This window comes from Gorilla gorilla, chromosome 14 (assembly GCF_029281585.2).
Source record: "Gorilla gorilla gorilla isolate KB3781 chromosome 14, NHGRI_mGorGor1-v2.1_pri, whole genome shotgun sequence".
In the NCBI taxonomy this organism is placed as follows: domain Eukaryota; kingdom Metazoa; phylum Chordata; class Mammalia; order Primates; family Hominidae; genus Gorilla; species Gorilla gorilla.
In genome coordinates this window covers 110,734,287-110,755,133 of record NC_073238.2, presented here as the reverse complement: position 1 = coordinate 110,755,133, position 20,847 = coordinate 110,734,287, and the positions used below count along the sequence as shown (strand labels likewise).

Here is a 20,847-nt window from a genome sequence, read left to right as displayed (position 1 = left end):
GCCATTTTCACAGAATTGATTCTTCCTATCCATGAGCATGGAATGTTTTTCCATTTGTGTCCTCTCTGATCTCCTTGAGCAGCGATTTGTAGTTCTCCTTGAAGAGGTCCTGCACTTCCCTTGTTAGCTGGAACACTTTCTTAAGGCGATCACTTTGAAGGATCAGACTTAGTTAGATGTACAGATTCTGGTAGTTGGAAGAAGTCTTTTGCCTGTGGTTGCACAGTATATGAGCATGTCTGTAGCTGTTTGGTCAAATCAGTTAAGCCTTGCCCAGTGTTGATTTGAAGTTACTTGTCACTCTAAATTCCTATGCTTGTCGTGTTTATGTTGATGAATTAATCAGTCTTTCTGACTTCCTTTTTCCCTTTTAGTGGCCATGTCAGACTCACAAGAATTAGTTAATCTGTATGTGTTGTGGATGTTCTCAATACTTTCCATTTATTTTAAGCATTAGTTTAAGTTTACCAAGCCTAGAGAGAAAGGTAAGGTGGGCAATAACAAATAATCAGCACCATCTGTATGGTGGCTGTTTTGTTTCTAGCTTAGTTAACCCTATTTGTTTTAGCTGTCTAGTGTTTTGTTCTGTGCAGAACTAAATCTTTCATTTATTTCATTATTTCTGAAAGGCTTTAAATGGCTTTGGCCATTTTTTCTTAAATACCATGAAAATTTCATTGGGCTTTATGGCCAAAGACATAGTGCAGTACACTGATTTCCTGCTTTTAAAATTAAGATCTTTTCTGTTTTAAATAATAAAAAAGATTTTCTACACAAGTAAAGGCAATAGATAATATAACTTCTATAAAATATTTATAGAACCAATTTTTGTTTATGAAACAGGTGGTCTTTTTTTCCTACTTTTTACCTTTATATAATGTTCTATCTTAATTATAATATTTGTAGTTCTCAGTGGCATTTCATATGGCAAGATAGAATAAACTATCAATTTTTTAATTGTTGCTAATAACAAGGAAAAGCCAAAAGTAATTTCTCATGAAGCCTTTTCCTGACATGATTATATGTTTATAGTTGAGAATGCTATCTCAGGTAAGAATAGTCAGTGTGTTTTTTTCCAGTGTTATAGTAAATGGAAATTAGTAATTTGACATTAATTTTTAGGGGTTTTTGTTTTTGCCATAGATATAATTTGGTTCTTGAGTACAGTTTATAGTATCTAAACCATTTTAAATTCCATCTACTAACCGATTACTTCTATTTTTTTAATAGTGAATTTATGGCAGAAGAAAGTAATGAAAAATTTTGGCAGTTTTTGGAAACTGTGCAAGAATTAGCAATTTATAAGCAAACAGGTAGGTGATGTGTAAATTTTAACTTGTAAGATTTGTATTTATGTACACACATTGTAATGTTTATTATTTTTTAATGGTAATGGTTAAGTGTGAATGCTTCACTGGGTTAGTAAATCCGAACATTAAATTTGAAAATATGTTTTAATAGAAACCATTCTAAGCATCTGTTTCCAAAAATACAAGGTTTTAATACTTTATTATAAGATACCTCATATAATTAGTCATGTTTGGATATTGCATTCTCATCAAGAAGAAATCAAAATTGTTAGCTGGGCATGGTGGTGTGCATCTGTAGTAGCAGCTACTTGGAAGGCCCAAGGCCAGAGGATTGACTGCTTGAGCCCAGGAGTCAGAGACTAGCCTGGGCAGTATAGCAAGACCCTGTTTCTAAAAAAGAAAAATAAAAAAAAATAAAATAAATTGGCCAGGTGTGGTGTTTCACACCTGTAATCCCAGCATTTTGTGAGACTGAGGTGGAGGATCACTTGAACCCAGGAGTTTGAGCTGTGTTTGTACCATTGCACTCCAGCCTGAGCGACAGAGAGAGGCCTTGTCTCCCCCGTCCCCCCCAAAAAAATTAAGATAGTTTTCTTTTTACCTAGATTTCTTTGAAATAATAATTTTGCATCTAGTAATAGTACATTTTTTTCTTTTTTAAAAGTAGACTTAATTTTTTTAGAGTAGTTATAAGTTCATAGCAAAATTGGACAGAAAGTGCAGAGATTTCCCATATTCCCCCTTCCCCTACACAGAAATAGCCTCCCCTGTTATCAACATCTCTCACTAGTGTGGTACATATATATCTGTTGATGAACCTTCCTTGACAGATCCTTAATACGCAAGGTCCATAGTTTACATTAGGGTTCAATCTTGCTGTTATACATTCTATGGGTTTGGACTAATGTATACTGACACGTATATTGCATTTTTATTGGCAGAATACTTTGACTCTTAAACCATTAAAGAAACTTTTAATACCTCAAAAAGTCAGATAACTAATATGCTCTCATTTCACTATTTGTAAGATAGTAATTTCTGTTTTTATATGTATATGAGAGTATATACCTATATATACGTATATCTTCCTCAGAATTAAAAAGTGTTTATTAATGTGTTTATTATTTTCCTATCTCTGCAGAGACTAGAATAGATGACATGAGCATGGAATCCCTTAAGAGTAAAATCTTCAGTCATTTAGATATAGAGACATCTTCTTACTATTGGTGATTAAAATAGTTTATTATTTTGTTCGTGAGTGTAAATGTAAGATAAACTAAGTTTCAGATGTTTTAAATGCTCATTTACTGAAGCCTGTTTGGCTCAGGTAGCCTTGAAGTTCAGTGATTTTGTGATTTCACAAAGTAGATTTTAAAAATAAAGAGATCAGACATGCTTTTAATAACATTTTAAACTGAAATATTTCCAAAAGCAAATAATTTTTCCTTTCAAAATTTTTTCCTGAAAAAGCTTTTTAGTCATAAGAAATGCTGGAGGTACTTTAGACGATGGGAATACAAAGATGAATAAATGTGATCTGCATCCTCAGGACTTCGTGAAACAATGAAGGAGACAGCAAAACAGTGATGTACACTATTAGGCGATAAGAGCTTTAATTGGGTTGTGCATAACATGAAAACACATAAAAGAGGCACCTAGTCAGTGTTCCAGAGAGAGCAAGCAAGACAGGATTTTCAGTGCTGAATGCTGGAGCTGAGTTTGAATGATGAGATTTAGCCAGGGAGTAGGGAACACAAATGAGTAGAAGAGACCGGAATGGAATGCGTGGAGGAACCTCAATCACTTAGTAATGTTTACTTTCAAATCATTAGGAAATTACTGTCTGTTGTCCTCATATTTGTCCTAGTAATTTTATTAATAGTTTTGGTGATTGAGGTAAAAATAGGCTAGATTAATATGTAAGGTTTTCATGGTTAATGTCAGGTATCCAAGATAGTTTAAAAAAACCTAACACCAAATTTCGTGTCTCTCACCTAAAATCCTCAATATATCTGTCCCATATATGTTGTTCTCAGTACATGCTTTTTGGCCTTATTCAGTGCTATTTTTTATTGGAGACGCAATCTTAAAAATTACTCCTGTAAATTTCAAATTCATTTTAAGTTACTTAAATATATCAGCATATTTTATACCTAAATGAAATGATATACCTGGACAATCTGGTGGCAGATCATTCACAAGCTGGAATATAAGCTCAGGAGTACCTAAACTCTACATCAAGCATATATGGAAGGAGGTATTTCAAGTGTTTTCAGGGTTGAACCTAAATTGTATTAAAGTAAGAATTACTAGCGCAGCACAGTGGCTCATGCCTGTAATCCCAGCACTTTGGGAGGCTGAGGTGGGCAGATCACTTGAGGCCAGGAGTTCGAGACCAGCCTGGCCAACATTGTGAGACCCCGTCTCTACTGAAAATACAAAAATTAGCTGGGCGTGGTGGTGCGGGCCTGTAATCCAGCTACTCGGGAGGCTGAAGCACAAGACTCACTTGAACACTGGAGGCATAGGCTGCAGTGAGCCGAGATCACACCACTGGACTGCAGTCTGGGCAACAGAGTGAGACTCTGACTCAAAAAAAAAAAGTAATAATAACACTTAAAATATAATTCTATTGGCTTTATTTATAATGGCAGAGTCTAATGCATGTGGTGATATTATTGCTGACCTTGTTAAATGTGGAAAAGAATGGTACAAATGAGAACTATATTAATGAGCAGAGATTTTTTTTTTTTTTTTTTTTTGAGGCGGTGTCTCACTGTGTCACCCAGGCTGGAGTTCAGTGGCATGATCTCGGCTAACTGCCAGCTCCGCCTCCCGGGTTCACACCATTCTCCCACCTAAGCCTCCGGAGTAGCTGGGGCTACAGGTGCCCACCACCACGCCCGGCTAATTTTTTGTATTTTTTTTTTTATTAGAGACGGGGTTTCACCATGTTAGCCAGGATGGTCTCGATCTCCTGACCTCGTGATCCGCCCACCTCGGCCTCCCAAAGTTCTGGGATTACAGGTGTGAGCCACTGCGCCCGGCCTAATGAGCAGATTTTACTGAATTTGTTTTCAAGACATCTTAGAGGAAACATTTAATAGTCCTCTGTTACTTGTACTAATTTAGGTTGTTGAATCTCCATGAGACCTTCTAAATACTCTTTACTAAAGCATGTCTTAGTGATCCACCTGCCTAAAAAAATTGTAAATATTGAACATTTAACTTTTTGAATTCAAGTACTAGTTTTATACCATTTAATGCAATTACTTTATATTATATGCCAGCAAATTAAGACTTTTTAAGCAATGAATTGCCTGTTTAAAAAAATTTATATGGTTCTGCCAGACTTACATATTTATTGATGCTTCAAGATTCAAGTGGCATATTAGTTAACCTATGTAGTTTTGTGAGGTGAGAAATGTCACCCAAGATTTATCTGATTTCAAAATCCCTGTTTATTTTTACTTCTTCACATGCTGCTCAGCATATAAGAATGTCATTTTCAAAGTCCTTGAAGATTTTAGTGGTTTTTACACAAATAAAGTTGCTTTTGTATTTTATTAATGGAAGAAATTTTCAAAAAATGTTAAGACTTTCTAACATAGTTACTTTTACCCAAGAACCAGATTTGGGGGAAGAAGGTAATTGGAATTTGGATGTGCCACATTTGAAATGCTTGTGAAATATCCAAATATAAATATATCGGTGAGCTGATATATGAGTGAGAGATCTAGATAAAAAAAATTCTAGGATAAAGGGTAGGATTTCAGAGTGATCAACATGAAAAACGGTAATTTAAGTTGTAGGGAGAAGGCACAGAATGACAATAAAATAGTGCCCAATGGCAGAACCCTGAGAACAGCAATGTTTAAGGGAATCTGATGAGAAGAACAGCACACAATGGAGACTAAGGAAGAGTACCTGTAGTGGTAGCTGAAATCCTGTAAAAAGCATTAGATCATGAAAGCCAGGAGAATATTAAGTTGTAAGTGATTGCTGTTATCAAATACTGTAGACAGATCAAGTAATATGAATATTATGCACCTACTACTTTTAACAACAGAGAAATTATTAGTGCCTTTGGTGAGAACCATTTCACTGGTATAGTAATCAAGACTTTAGTAAGTTAAGATGTGAGTAAAGCTTTTCGTATCTCTCTGTTATTTGGTTATCTAATTTCTGAGTTTCTTGTCAAATTGTCACAATCAGCAAATAACCCAGTCTCCAACCACCCCCAAAATGTCCCCTTCCAGTAGAGCTACGTGTCGTTAAGTCTTTTAAGACCTTTGTCTATGAAGGGAATAAGATGAGTCAGTAGCTGTCTGTGGAGGCTGCCACTTATTTTTTTTAATAAGAGTGATTTTTGAATATTAGGTGCCAGTAGTCAAAAATTGAGTAAAAGCTAAGGTTGAAGATAAAGGCAGAAAATATTGAAGGGGCATTTTTAGCAGGTGGTTGGTGAGCATGGATTTAGTTATTTAACAAATCAGCCAAAATAGCCCAATGCATCCATTTCATAATAGAGATGATCTTGCTAGTTACATCTAAATTATAAAAGTTTACTTTCTATAAACTCCTGAATCCTACATTCATTACTACATAAGGGACAACCTTGATGGTGACCTTGACAAAATTTGGTATCTGTTGTCAGGCACTACTCACATTTCTTTTGACTTTTCTCTGCTTCCCTGGGTGACCAGTCCTTTGACTGATGTAGTCATATTTTAGATGTTATTACATTAATTTTTATTATTTTCTTGCTGACCTTGTAACTATAATGTATTTTAAGAATATTATTTAAAATAACATTTATTTTCTATTTTGCTTTTACTGTTGAACACGAATCTTATTTGCATTATTTTTTGATTCTTGGAGGAAAACTCACCATATCTCCCAAGTTCTGAGAAATCATCTATAGTTTGTTAAAGAATTAAGAGTGAAAGAGGCAATGCTTATTCTCATATGTCAACTGTTTAAAGCAACTGGATTAGGAAAATATTGTTTAGAATGAAGAAACTTATTTATAATATTTATTAAATATTAAAGAAATTTATTGAATGTCTATTTTGTATGTCAGGAGTAGAAATGTACAGTTGAAAAACTGTGATAGAAAAGATCCTTTCCTTCATGGTTTATAGCTTAATAAGAGGCACCAAATTAAACAATTATACAGATACTTTTTAATGACTTATTTGTGAATTGATGTAGAGATGGTATAGAGCTCACAATCAGACTTTATGCTGCAATTTCTCCAATTATTTCTTGGTTATATAAAGTTTGCTCTCTGGTTGGTGCCTCATGAATAACTCTTGGAAAAATAGCCCTTGAGTTCTTCACATACTTAATTGTTCATGTGTGAATTCGAAACTTCTGATTTTTAACTTTAGAGCCCCAGAGTTGTTGTTTGTTTGTTTGTTTGTTTGTTTGTTTTTTAAACTAGAGAATGTTGCAGTGCTGATCATTCTGTGTCTTTTTTGTTTTAGGTATGTAAGTTCATTATTTTTAATTCTGGAAAGTTTTCTTGGATTATAGTTTTCTTTAATTATTCTGTTCCATTCCCTTGATTTTCTGCCTTAAGGTCTACAAGTATACATATATTAATCTCCTTTGCCTGACTTCTGTGTTTGTCATTTACTCTCAAGTCATTTTTCCCTTCTCTCCTTTTTATTTGTTTCATTTTTATCACTTTTCCTCTGTGTATTCTGTTTCTCCTACTGTTTTCCACGGTGTCTGTTTACTCTTGTGCTCCTTCTAATTTAATCTGTATTTTCTAGTATTATTTTCTTTCTAGTTCTTATTTGTATTCTTTCAGGAAACTTCTCATATCTCCCTCTTTTTTTGGTCATCTCATTTCTGAGCTTTTTGTCAAGAGCTGTGAAGGGGCTGGAATTTTTACCCTGCTTGCAAGCTAAAAACTTAGCTTGCCACAGTTTCAGGAATCAGATGGACAACATAAGACTCTTGGATCAGAGCTGAAAGACTTTATAACTGACCAGAGGAAATCTCCTGAGTGATTCATAGCTTTTTTATATCAGCCAGGACCTATTGAACTAAACTCTGAGACTTTTTATTGTCATCTTTGAAAGGATCTAATATTGGCAAGTTGGACTGTAGGAGGAATTTAGTCATAAGGTGCCACTATGACATTGTTTGGGAGATATTTTTGAACTTATTTCCCTTGGCCTATAACCTTTTCTTCTTCTCTTCATTAATAGGCAGCAAAATTAAGATGACTCATTGCCTGATTGACTGTACAGTTTTGTCAGAATATCCACTATTACTTCTCAAGCACTCTCCTCAAATCCTATTAATTGGACCATGGGACTAGGTCTTTTATTCTCCAGAAATCCACGTATCTTGTCAGCATTCCATTTTGTTGTCAGATCTGTCAAGTACTGTGAAGGGTCTGAGATGTTACCCTATTTGCAAAGATAACAGATTAGTTTCGTGGATGCTGACAGATGACCTGAGACCCCTGATTCAGAGACAGAAGAAGGCTTTATTACATATAACAAAAGCAATAACCACAATGTCCCATATTTGCACTGGTTGCCTGAGCCTCAGTTCCCACAGGACAACTTGGAGGGCCAGATAACACCTGTACCCTGAATGGGTTGTGGTAAAGAGAGGAACTGAGGGTCAAGGGCCCAGCACTTTTGGAGCAAATAGTAAACACTGTCACAATCAGCAAACAACCCAGTCTTCTAGCCAACCCCAAAATGTCTCCTTCCAGTCAGAACATGCTTTTCCTCCTGTCAGAAAGAGAGTATCTGGTGTTGCAGTCTGGTGTAACCACATTCTTCTTGTTATCCCTTTCACATCAGATATCCACAGGGAATTGCTCTTCATCTACCTCAACTCTGTTCTTTAGTATGAGAAATTTCTATCACTTGATAACCCAGTGCCAAGATGTAGAGGAGAATAAATTACCAGAGAATGTCTAGAGGCCAGCCTCTATGGATGCCTATACCAAATGGACTCCAGAGCTGCCCTATTATTACCTTACCATCTCCGGCTGGCCCTGGAATGGCATTACAGTTTTCTGACACAATGCAGTCAATGGTTACACCCAGGGAAGAGTAGAGAAAGGAAAAGGGCACAGACAGAAAGTTCTCCCCACCCCTGCTTATCCCCGTTAGTGCCACCAGGTCTTCTTCAGCTCTAGGCTGCACTTTTCTGCCTTCTCCCATTCAAGTGATCTCTGTCTCCCCAGGGGTGTTGGAGAATTTTTAATTAAAGTCTAGGATCCCTCCTTCTCCTTTATGTCTTTGAGTTCTTTGAATAGGGTTTATAGTAGGCAACTCGCAGCTCAGGTTAGTTTGTTCAAGTTCCAGACAAGATGACATTTAGTTTTGAAGACCTGGTTCAAATTTTGTCTCCTAAAAGTATTCTGGATACACTAATTATACTTGGCTATTGGCACTAAATCTCAGTAGAATTTATTCATACAGGTACTTTAAAATTCATTAACAATCATATTATTTAACTTTTCTGCTGTTCTTAATTTCTACCTTGTAGGTAGGACTTATATCTTATCCTTGTAATATAACCCCACAACTTTGGAGTAAGTTGGTCTGAAATGTTGGTGTTTCCAAATAGATTTTAATGGCAAGATTATTTTCACCTGGTCTCATGTTGATTACTTGGACATTACTGGAAGATCCAAAATGAAGTTGATTATAGAACTGAGATCTTGATTTTTCCATTTTTCTCTAGCATTATCCATAACCAAACTTCAGATATGATTATATGACATTAAGTTAGCCTTACAGTGGAAGATGTGCCAATGTGCCATGTATAAAATGCTAACATTATTTTCTTTTGACTTCTTTTTATAGAATCAGATTATTCTTATTACAACTTAATCCTGAAGAAAGCTGGACAGTTTCTAGACAATTTACACATCAACCTTTTAAAGTTTGCTTTCTCTATAAGGGCATACTCCCCAGCTATTCAGATGTTTCAGCAGGTGCGTAAAAATACCCAATCTGTATTTGACAAAGAGGCACGCTAGCAATGTACATAGAGTTCTTTAATATGAACATCTTTAGTTCAAAATGATCTACAAGTTTATAGTTGGTTCCATAGCCTATCATTGATTATATTATTATTGTTGTCATTTATTATAATGTAATTGAATATATTCTGTAATTTTTATAGTTATTTGGGATAAGGAAATTATGAGGACAAATAATTGAAATGAAGTATCATAAAATTTTAATAGAATTTTTTCAATAACTATGAAGCATGTCTTTCCTAGGATAAAGTTGATTTTATTAAAATATTTCTTAGATTCTGCCTACGTATAGATGTTTTTTTACTTTAATTAGAGCAATAACTTAATAGTAGTTGATGAGTTATTTTAATCAAAGTAATATGTGAGGGTTTTAAAATCATATTGTAATTATCAACTGCTGTAGCTAAATATAATCTTTGAAATCTTAGATTGCAGCTGATGAGCCACCACCAGATGGTTGTAATGCATTTGTGGTTATTCATAAGAAGCACACCTGTAAAATTAATGAGATTAAAAAGCTGCTGAAGAAAGCTGCTTCAAGGTAAATTAATAATAGCCTATAATGAAAGAAGTGGTTATAGAGAGGAGAGTTCAATAGCAGAAACTTCTTATAATAAAAAAATTTAATATTCTAAGACATTGTATATTCAAGAATGTGATTTGTATTGAAAACCGTAATATATCTGAGAATGTTTTGTCTTGATTAGCTTTTGATTTTAGCATATAAATTGTGCCAAAATAACATAAAATATATGAAATGTTTCATATAAGCATAACTTGTTTTTTGAGATAAACATGCAAAACTGAGTTTATTTGGCCTATAGCTCTTTAAATATAAACTGAATATATACCTGGGGAATAACAAAGTAATCAAAACAATAGATGAGGTTGCTTCCTATATTCAAAACTATTTTTTTTGCTTTTTTGCAAGTATTTAATTTAAAAAATGGCAAATCAGTAGTAAATTATTAATTTATTAGTGATTTTTTAGAGTAATACTACCAGTATATTTTTTTGCCTGATTATTTATACTTTAAAAAATAATAAAGTAGTTTTTTTAATTTTAAAAGAGCTCTATTAAACAGTAATATATATTTATGCATATTAATACTTAACTCACTTGTTAACCATTTCTAACATTTTCTTATACTTGTATTGAATTTCGTATACAAAAGACTTTTATTTTTATGTAGCCAAATTTTCCTGTGTATGTGACTTTTATATTGTTTTTATACTAACAGTTTTTCCTGAACCTGATTGGGAGATTTTACTAATTCTTTCTGTAGCTTTCTAAAAGTTTTTCCTTTTATTTTACATTAAACTTTTAATCTATCTGTAATTTATTTTCATCAAAAGGTAAGAATCCAACCAGATTTTTTTCCTCAGGTACCTAGTCAATTGTATTCGTTATATTTATATTATGGTCTATTTCATAGCTCTTTGTTCTGCTCCATTATCTATTTCTTATAGTAGTGCCATACTGTTTTAATATTTATTGCTTTATTATCCAGTTTCTGACAGGAGGATTTCTTCTTCATTGTGGCTCTTTTTTCCTCCAGAATGCCTTAGCTCCTTGTATTTGTTGATGCTTTTAAGTCAACATTGGAGTCCTTTTCCTCCCCAAGCTCCCCTTCCCCAAAAGCCTTGTTAGGGTTTAATTAGAATTATGTTAAAAGTATTGGTTAATTTAGGAAAAATTTACATCTGTGTTGTATTGAATCTCTTATCAGATAACATGGCATGTTTCTCTGTTCACACCTGCTTTTAAAACTTAAAGGCAGAAATAATTGCTTTATTTTATCAATTATTTTTTCAACTATTGGGATGGATACAAGGTTTTTCTCATTGGACATACTAATATATTACAAAATACTTTGAAATATTATACCTTCTTTTCAATTCTGAGGAAAACTACTGATTATTAATGGTGTGGGATTATCTTAATTTGCTTTTGAATTAAGATTGCTTTCATTTTGTTTTCATGTTTCTGTGTTAATAAATGAATAGCTGTACATTTATTGAAATTATTTGACATCTTTAATTTTTATCGGTCATTCTTTCATAAAGTGAATTAGGCAGCCATATTATTCTTATTCTGGATGAGTTAATATAGGAATTATCTATTCCTTTATGGCATTATTAGACTCACTATAATATAACTCATTAGTGCATCTTTTAAAGGAAATCTTGTAATGTTTAAAATTTATTGTCATTGGTTTCTGATGTCAACTTTTATAATTATAGAAACTAATGTATCTTGAAGATTACAAAAAAATTAACATCAAACTATTAGGAAAGTCCATCTGCCATGGGCCCTGTGAGTCCTTGCATGTTCTTTCTTGGTCTGACCAGCAAAAAATGCAAGGTCCTGACCACTCTTTACCTGGGCCATTTCTCAGGGTTGTGTTTGCAGTGAGCAACCTTGAAGAATGAGGTAATGTTTGCCTTTGGGATTGGGGACAGGGAGCAAGTATGTTTTATTGCTTACTATAAAACAGTGCTTCCCCAAGCCCAGTGTTCCTTAACGGAAACATATGCCAACTCTGTAGGATCCATCTAAGTCCATATTTTGTCACCTCCTGTGGGACTTTGGGGGCAAGCATAGTAACGCTTATACTGCTTGCTCTATGTCATGAGCAGTAAAGTCATTTGTCTTTGACCCAGGAGTCTGTCTTGTGTCTTCTATCAGAATCCATAAAAGAGTAAAAGGCTAACTTATTAGTTTGTAAGTCAGGTAAAATCATACCTTAGACTTTTACAGTTCTTGATAGTTTTGGAGACTGTCATGGGTGGGATGTTGACTGACACACAGCTTCTGGAAGAGGAAGTTCGTAAGGGCCCATGGGTCGAGAAGAAAAAGGTCAATACTTACATTTCTTCCCACTGCTCACCTCTTTCTCCCTGTACTCCTGGTGGGTGATAGTCTCCTGATAACTGTGTTGTGGTCTGACACATGTTCCTTGATCTGGGCTCCTAAGGAAAAGGCACTCAAACTTGACTGATTTAATGGTTTATTGTTTTGGCTCTGATTATATAACTGGTATTGGTATTTTACATGCTTATACTGTGAATGCTGTCAATGTTTGTGAAGCCCAGAGGGAAACTGTCATTCAGAGACTACCACACATGGACACCCCCAGGTGGTCCAGCAGAAACAATAAAGAATCAATCCCAGGAGGAGAAAGGACAATCACAACTTTATATAGACTTCATAGCTGCTGGACTACCCCGAGAGACTGTTTCCAAGTACAATAGTGCCACCTGCCTGACTCAGCCACTTAGTACACCCCTTTTTAAAATAGCAGTTCTTAAGCTCTTGTTGAAACTGAATGCCTGACCCATGGAGGCCTTGTGACTCTACCACGTGACATTTACATTTTCACATAGTTCAACTAGGAGTCAGTGTCTGGCAAGGTAAAAAACACATGAAAAAATGCTCATCATCACTGGCCATCAGAGAAATGCAAATCAAAACCACTATGAGATACCATCTCACACCAGTTAGAATGGCAATCATTAAAAAGTCAGGAAACAACAGGTGCTGGAGAGGATGTGGAGAAATAGGAACACTTTTACACTGTTGGTGGGACTGTAAACTAGTTCAACCATTGTGGAAGTCAGTGTGGCGATTCCTCAGGGATCTAGAACTAAAAATACCATTTGACCCAGCCATCCCATTACTGGGCATATACCCAAATGACTCTAAATCATGCTGCTATAAAGACACATGCACACGTATGTTTATTGCGGCATTATTCACAATAGCAAAGACTTGGAACCAACCCAAATGTCCGTCAATGATAGACTGGATTAAGAAAATGTGGCACATATACACCATGGAATACTATGCAGCCATAAAAAATGATGAGTTCATGTCCTTTGTAGGGACATGGATGAAATTGGAAATCATCATTCTCAGTAAACTATCGCAAGAACAAAAAACCAAACACCGCATATTCTCACTCATAGGTGGGAATTGAACAATGAGATCACATGGACACAGGAAGGGGAATATCACACTCTGGGGACTGTGGTGGGGTGGGAGGAGGGGGGAGGGATAGCATTGGGAGATATACCTAATGCTAGATGACGAGTTAGTGGGTGCAGCGCACCAGCATGGCACATGTATACATATGTAACTAACCTGCACAATGTGCACATGTACCCTAAAACTTAAAGTATAATAAAAAAAAAAAAAAGGGACCCAATAAGCCTCCCTGCTCAAATGGAAATTATATATTCAAAAGCCCAGCTTCTGGGCCCTAGCATGGTATCAGGTATATGTGAAAAAGTGGCAGCTACTCTTTTGGGAGTGAACTAAATAACCCATTTCACTACCTGAAGTAAGGTCACTGGCTCAAAAGGGCCCTCAGTTCACAGTGGTTTCCCTAAATGCCTGGGCCAAGCTGCTGGGATGTTTAGCTAAGTTAACAGCTGGTGGGCTCTTCGGGCTGCCTCTGCTACCATTCCACCAGGCATAAGCCTTGTAAAACCAAAAGCTGAAGTGGTCACTCTACTCAGTGGGCAGAGCTCAAGGCCATCATCCTCTCCCTGAACAAAATCTGACCCCTTGGTGAAATATAGTACATTCATACTGACTCTTGTGCTGTTGCCAATGGCCTACCTGTCTGGTCTGCCACTTGGAAGACTACAGATGGGCAGCTTAAAAATACCACTCCTTGGGGCTTGCACACTGTGAAAGTAATTTGCACTTGCCCATCTGACAGTCTGGTTTACTCCTTTAGATGTACATATTATAGACCCATTCCCTGATAAGTGTGAATAGAGACAAACTGACTATGCCAAGACCGTGTGAGGCCCTGACTGCTCTTTACCATGGCCTTTTCTCGGGGTGTTTTCAGTGAGTGACTTTGAGGGATAAGTGAGTGTTTCTCCCTGGGACAAAGGGCAACTTACTTACTGCTTGTTATTAAATGATGGGTTTCCCACATTCAGTGTTCTTTAGATGTGATCCATATCCACTGCCTGTGTAGAATTCTTGTGGGTCCATCATACTTCTCCCTATGGAATGTGGGCCCATGGGGAACCCATGTAAACATACTAATGTTCATATTGCTTGCTGTGCCACAAGTAATCAAGCTCTTTGTTTCTGACTCAGAAGTCTCTGTCTTTTGCCAGAATCCATGAAACAATGAAAAGCTAACTTATTAGCTTGTAAGTAGGGTAAAACAATTCTACAGCCTGACAGAAACATTCTCCCCCTCTTTCTCTCTATGTAGGGCAAAGTTAATAATTTTTTTTTCCTTTTGTGAACTTTAGGCATATACTCTTGGGTTTGTGACATCTTATCAATATTGGTCAATGGTTTTTTTTCTTATTTAAGCATATAATTTATGTTTTTACATAGGTTATATATAGCAATATAAATATTTTAATTTTTCCTCTCTGTAGATATGTTTCTCCTTCCTAGATTTTCTTTAGTTTTCATTTTCTTTCGGTTTTTCCAGATTAGGTTTTTATCTTTTTTTAAAGAAATGACTGATAAATTTTTTCTGCTTTTTTATTCTAATCTAATACGTTTTGCATTTATATATTTTCTTCTGTCTGTGGTTGAGCTAAACACTTGGTTTTTTGTGTTTTTTTTTTGTTTTTTTTTTCAATTATAACATATTTAGGTCATCAATGTTGCCTTTCTTATGTGATATTCTCATTGTCCCAATTTCGTAAAATTCTTCTTAACAGTAGTTTTATTTACATGTTGGAAAGTAGAGTGACCACTGGGAGAAAGTTATACTCATTTAGGATGGTAATGATTGCTGTCACTTTCCCCCAGATATATAACTCATATTTTATTTTGTTTTATTTATTTATTTTTTTGAGACAAGGTCTCGCTCTAGTGCCCAGGCTAGAGTGCAGTGGTGCAGTCTTGGCTTACTGCAACTTCTGCTTCCCAGGCTCAAGTTGTACTTCTGTCTCAGCGTCCTGAGTAGATGGGACTACAGGTGCAAACCACCATGCTCAGCTAATTTTTGTATTTTTTGTAGAGACGGGGTCTTGCTATGTTGCGCAGGCTGGACTCGAATTCCTGAGTTCAAGCAATCTGCCTGCCTCAGCCTCCCAGAGTGCTGGGATTACAGACATGAGCTACCACTCCTGACCTTCATTCACATTTTAGTATTATGCCTATAAAGTTTTGGGGCAGTTCCAGATCATAGATTTTTGCACCAGGGAATAGGAAATAGGGAGAGATGAAGAATCAGTTTACTATTCTTTTTTTACTAGCATGTTCTTGTTCTAAGTGGTAGTTGACTGTCAGTTATGATTCTAAGTTGAACAGCATAGGTTTTATAGTTAGTAGACTTTATTCCCAATTTATGATACAAAGTTATTTTTAGTTTGCAACTTCATTAAGAATTTTTGTCTCTGAGTCTTTGTAAATATTTTTGGAGATACTGTAAAATTTAGTGTCAGGGACTGCTCTCCAAATGCCACTTCAAATCAATATGACCATCTTTTTTGTGGCTTTAAACTTTTGTCCCAAATGGAAAGCTGTATGTTTAAAGTTAAAAAAATCCCGTATGGTCATTATAAAAGAATTCAAATACTTTAGAAAAATGCAAAGTAGAATGGGAAAATGACCTATAATTCTGCTAACAGTTTAGTATATGTTCTTTTTTAATGCATATATTCATATACAGACATACTTAAACAAACATTTATTGGACTATAAAGGGTATCTTAGATCCTTCTCCCACAAAGTTATTGTGTTCTTACATGTAAATAAATAAAATTACTGGTATGGACCGATTTTATGTGTTAGGCTGTTTTTGTGTTACTATAAAGAAATACCTGAGGCTGGGTAATTTATAAGTAAAAGAGGTTTAGTTGGTTTATGGTTCTGCAATCTGTACAAACATGGCATTAACATCTGCTTGGCTTCTGGTGAGAGCCTCAGGAACCTTACAGCCATGACAGAAGGCGAAGCTGGAACAGGCATGTCACATAGTGAAAGCATGAGCAAGAGAGTAAGGGGGGCCCCTGGGAATTGCATTTCAACATGCGATTTGGAGGGGACAAATACCCAAACTATATCATTCTTTTCCTAGCCCCCAAAATCTCATGTCCTTCTCACATTGCAAATTACAATAATTTCTTCCCCATGTCTTAACTCATTCCAACATCAAGTCCAATGTCCTAAGTGCCATCTGAGACTCATCTGCTTCCACTTATGAGCCTGAAAAATCAAAACAAGTTATTTACTTCCAAGGTACAGAGATGGTGCAGGCATTGGGTAAACATTCCCATTACCAAAGGGGGAAATCAGCCAAAAGAAAAGAGTAACAGGCCCCATGCAAGTCTGAAACGCAGTAGGCAGGCACTAAATCTTAAAGCTGTCATGTAATCCTTGACTCCATGTCCCACATCGTGATGTACATCCTGGTGGGCTCCCTAGGCCTTGGGCAGCTCCAGCGCTCTAACTTTGCAGGATACAACCCACGTGGCTGCTGTTATGGGTTGGGGTTGAGTACCTCTGGGTTTTCCAGGCACAAGGTGCAAGCTGCTGGTGAATCTACCATCCTTGGTTCTGAAGGGTTGCAGCCCCCCCTCCACTAGCTCCACTAGGCAGTATCCAGGTGGGGACTCTGTGTGGGGGTTCCAACCCCACATTTCCTCTATGCACTGCCCTACTAGAATATCTGTGGGGGCCTTACCTGTGTGGCAGGCTCCTGCCTGGGCACCAGGCTTTTCCATACATCCTCTGAAATCTAGATGGAGGCCTCCAAGCCTCCTTCATGCTTGCCTCCTGAGCATCTGCAGACATGAGACCATGTATAAACTGCCAGGGCTTATGGCTTGTGCCCTCTGGAGCTGTGACCTGAGCTTTACCTGTGCCCCTTTGAGCCGAGGCTGGAACTGGAGCAGCGGGATGCAAGTTGCAACCTGCTGGCATGGCACAGGGCAGTGAGCATTCTTTCCTTTTAGGCCTTGGAGTGTATGATGAGAGGGGCTGCCTCATATATCTCTGAAATACCTTCCAGGCCTTTTCTTCATTGTCTTGGCTGTCAGCTCCTGGCTCCCTTTTAGTCATGCAAATCTCTCTAGCAAATGGTTGCCCAGTAGCCCACTTAGATTCTTCCCCTGAAAATGGACTTTTTCTTTTCTGGCTAGGGCTGCAAATTTTTCAAACTTTTATGTTCTGCTTCCCTCTTAAATATGAATTCCAACTTAAAGGCATTTCTTTGCTCCCACATCTGAACATATGTTGTTAGAAGCAGCCAGGCCACTTCTTGAATACTTTGCTGCTTTGAAATTTCTTCCACCAAACGTCTTAAGTCATCCCTCTTAAGTTCAAATTTCCACAGATCCCTAGGGCATAAGCACAATGCAGCCAAGTTATTTGCTAAGGCATAACAAGGGTGACCTTTACTCCAGTTCCCAAAAAGTTCACCTACCATGTAGTAGATGCTGAAAAATATTGAGTGAATGATACCATAATGAAATGAATAAATAAGTTTCATTATTCCACTCCTTGTGGTGTATATATAGGTAGTTTACAGTAAATAATATCTAATTGAACTTCCTTGTACATATATCTTTGCATAGTTACCTTGGTTATTTTCTTAAATTTCTAGAACTAAAATCTTTAGGTAAGTACATGTATATTAAAATGTATACTCCAAAATTGTCTTCAGAAAGCTGAAGTTTTATACTCTACTTCTAAAAATTTTTACCAATGCTAATTTGTATTAATTCTCTTTAACACCTTAGTCAATTCAGTAAATTGCTACTTTTAAATATAATTATTTAATTTTCAAAGATCATTTTCCTCTTATCCAGCCATCCTCTATAGGTATAATTTTTCTACCTATGATATATCCAAGCAGTTCCTGAATTAATCATAAAAGCAAATTTTGAAAGTTATGTGTCTATAGGTACAGGAAGGAAGGTACTGTCGATTACAGACTCAGCAAATGGTAGAGAGCCCTTACCTTTGTGTGTAAAGTCTATTCCATTTCCTCTAATTTTTCCTTTTATATTCAACCTCAGTATTTATCTCCTAGCATAGTTTTATTGGCAGCCTTTCTAGTTTTCTTTTTTTTTTTTTTTTTTTGAGACGGAGTCTTGCTCTGTTGCCCAGACTGGAGTGCAGTGATGCGACCTTGGCTAACTGCAAGCTCCGCCTCCTGGGTTCATGCCATTCTCCTGCCTCAGCCTCCCGAGTAGCTGGGACTACAGGCGTCTGCCACCATGCCCGGCTAATTTTTTGTATTTTTGGTACAGACAGGGTTTCACCATGTTAGCCAGGATGGTCTCGATATCCTGACCTCATGATGTGCTCACCTCGGCCTCCCAAAGTGCTGGGATTTCAGGCCTGAGCCACCGCGCCTGGCCGCCTTTCTAGTTTTCAACAGTAGTAAATTCTTTGAAGGAAGAATTTTTCAGACTTAAATTAAAATTTAAGATTCCTTATATAAATTACTAAATGTACTTCTATGATACTGATTTGATAAAATCAGGTTTATAAAATGATAATCCAGCTGCTATATAAGTGACATTTGAGTTCCAAGATTTCAGTTAAAATTTATGAGAATAATTTTAATAGTTTCATGCAAGAATCTCTTTCACTTCTCTTTTCAAAGTGAAGTATGATTTTGTATCCTTTTAGCATTTATTAATAGCATCTCATGAAGAAAGACAGCAAATTCAGTGTCTCTTGTTTTGCACATTCATGTCTCTTCATTGGTTACAGAAGATTGATAATGAAGTGAAATTCTATTTGGGGCTAAGATTCTATTTACTTTATGCTTCAGCTGTCCAAGCATTGACAGTAGTATTTTAAAAATCACATCGTGAATACCAGTAATCAAATTAAAGTGGATAAATGTGTGATGATTTTATACTTGAATGAAAAGTTTATTTAAAAAGTGGAAGGGTTTACATACTGTACATCTTCTCCTAGTGCATTTCTGTAAACTAATATAAGGATGCTTGAATGTTATAATTTCACAGACTTTTAATAAACACATTTCTATATTGCTGTTGAGTAATGTCACAAATTCTAAGCCAAATAACTGTGGAAATCTCTCAAATTATTCTGTTAGTCAATAAGATTGAATGCTTGAATGATTTTGATTTAGAATATGTTGAGTCAGTAAGTAGTTAAGCTAGAATTGAATCCAATTCTGCCTGATCTCAAAACCCACCTTCTTTTCACTAACATGCTGTAGGAATGTTACTCATACCTTTTTTCTTCTGTCCTTAATATTTGTTATCCAAAGGTAGTAATTGACTGAATGATTGTAGAGATCAGAATTCACTAAATAAAAGGTTATTTCTCAACATCCTTGTTACTCTGAACTTCCTTATCTCTTGGTTTGCTTTCTACCTGTATAAATTGCCAAAACATATGGGCTTTGGAATTCCATAAACATGAGTTGGAATTCTGGCTTTCCATTTGATCTTTTCCTGAATAGTTAACTTATCTGAGCCTCAGAAACTTAAAAGTTTCAGTGATGGTAGCTGTCTAATTTTTCTTGTGAAATAGAATTTACTAATAAGTGTAAAGAACCTAGCACAGTACCTGGCAAATAAGAAGTCAGTTAAAGTCTGTTTCTGATGATAATGCTAGACCATAAGAGTCCTGGTTTCTTTGCTTATACTTGGGGATTTGATGAGTACTTGTTCATACTAAGTACTGATAGTCTTTGAATAAGGTAGTACTTTTGCTTTGTTCCTTAAATATTTGTACCTTGTTTTCAGGAAATACGAGCTGTAATGAAAAATTATAACCTAACTGCATAAAATATAAATTTTATTTCACTGAAAATTGTGCTGCCATTATATGTTATTGTTTAAAGATAATAAACCTTGTTGGGAAATAAAGTATTTTTAATATTAGATTTGGGTTAACCAAATTCTTTTCTTTCTTTTCTGTCATTTAGTTCAAGTTATGTGTACAAAGTCATCACAGGAAATTTAAATTCTCTTTCTGTGATTATGTATATTATGAATTGTTTGATAAGCAGCAATTATACAGAATTGATATGCCATTAACTTTCAGTTTTTTCAAAACTTTGTGTTTTGCTTTTATCTTAGGACTAGACCTTATCTATTTAAAGGAGATCATAAATTTCCTACAAACAAAGAGAACTTACCAGTGGTGATTCTCTATGCCGAAATGGGTACTAGAACATTTAGTGCATTTCACAAAGTATTGTCTGAAAAAGCTCAAAATGAGGAAATTCTGTATGTTCTTCGCCATTATATTCAGGTATGTGCTTGTTTTTTCCAAGGTTACTTTTGGCTGTAGAAAAAAACAATTATTATGATAATCGTCTTACTAGATTTAAATATTAATTTTCACCAGAATAGTTATCTGACTTTTTTTAACTTAACAAATGTGAATTTCATGTGGAAAAATACATTGGGATTCTGTCTCTTCTGGGGGTATGATGTCTATAATTCTTTGCCTTATATCTGGCACAAATTTAAAACTTGGATAAAAAACAAAAACATACTTCAATAATGTGTATAATATTTGCTAAGAATTTG

At 35.7% G+C, this 20,847-nt stretch overlaps 1 protein-coding gene across 3 annotated transcripts in view; it reads left to right on the top strand.

Moving 5' to 3' along the window:
- UGGT2 (UDP-glucose glycoprotein glucosyltransferase 2) overlaps positions 1 to 20,847 on the top strand; it is a 251,796-nt gene that overhangs the window by 20,295 nt on the left and 210,654 nt on the right. For 2 of the 3 annotated variants that reach the window (XM_019039934.4, XM_063697472.1), the window contains exons 2-5: positions 1,231 to 1,313; positions 9,155 to 9,285; positions 9,762 to 9,874; positions 20,392 to 20,566. In XM_019039934.4, coding sequence (XP_018895479.4) covers positions 1,231 to 1,313; positions 9,155 to 9,285; positions 9,762 to 9,874; positions 20,392 to 20,566 — 502 coding nt within the window. Of the gene's footprint in view, positions 1 to 1,230; positions 1,314 to 4,246; positions 4,338 to 9,154; positions 9,286 to 9,761; positions 9,875 to 20,391; positions 20,567 to 20,847 lie in introns of those variants that run through there. The other variant, XM_055360304.2, reaches the window with a different exon arrangement.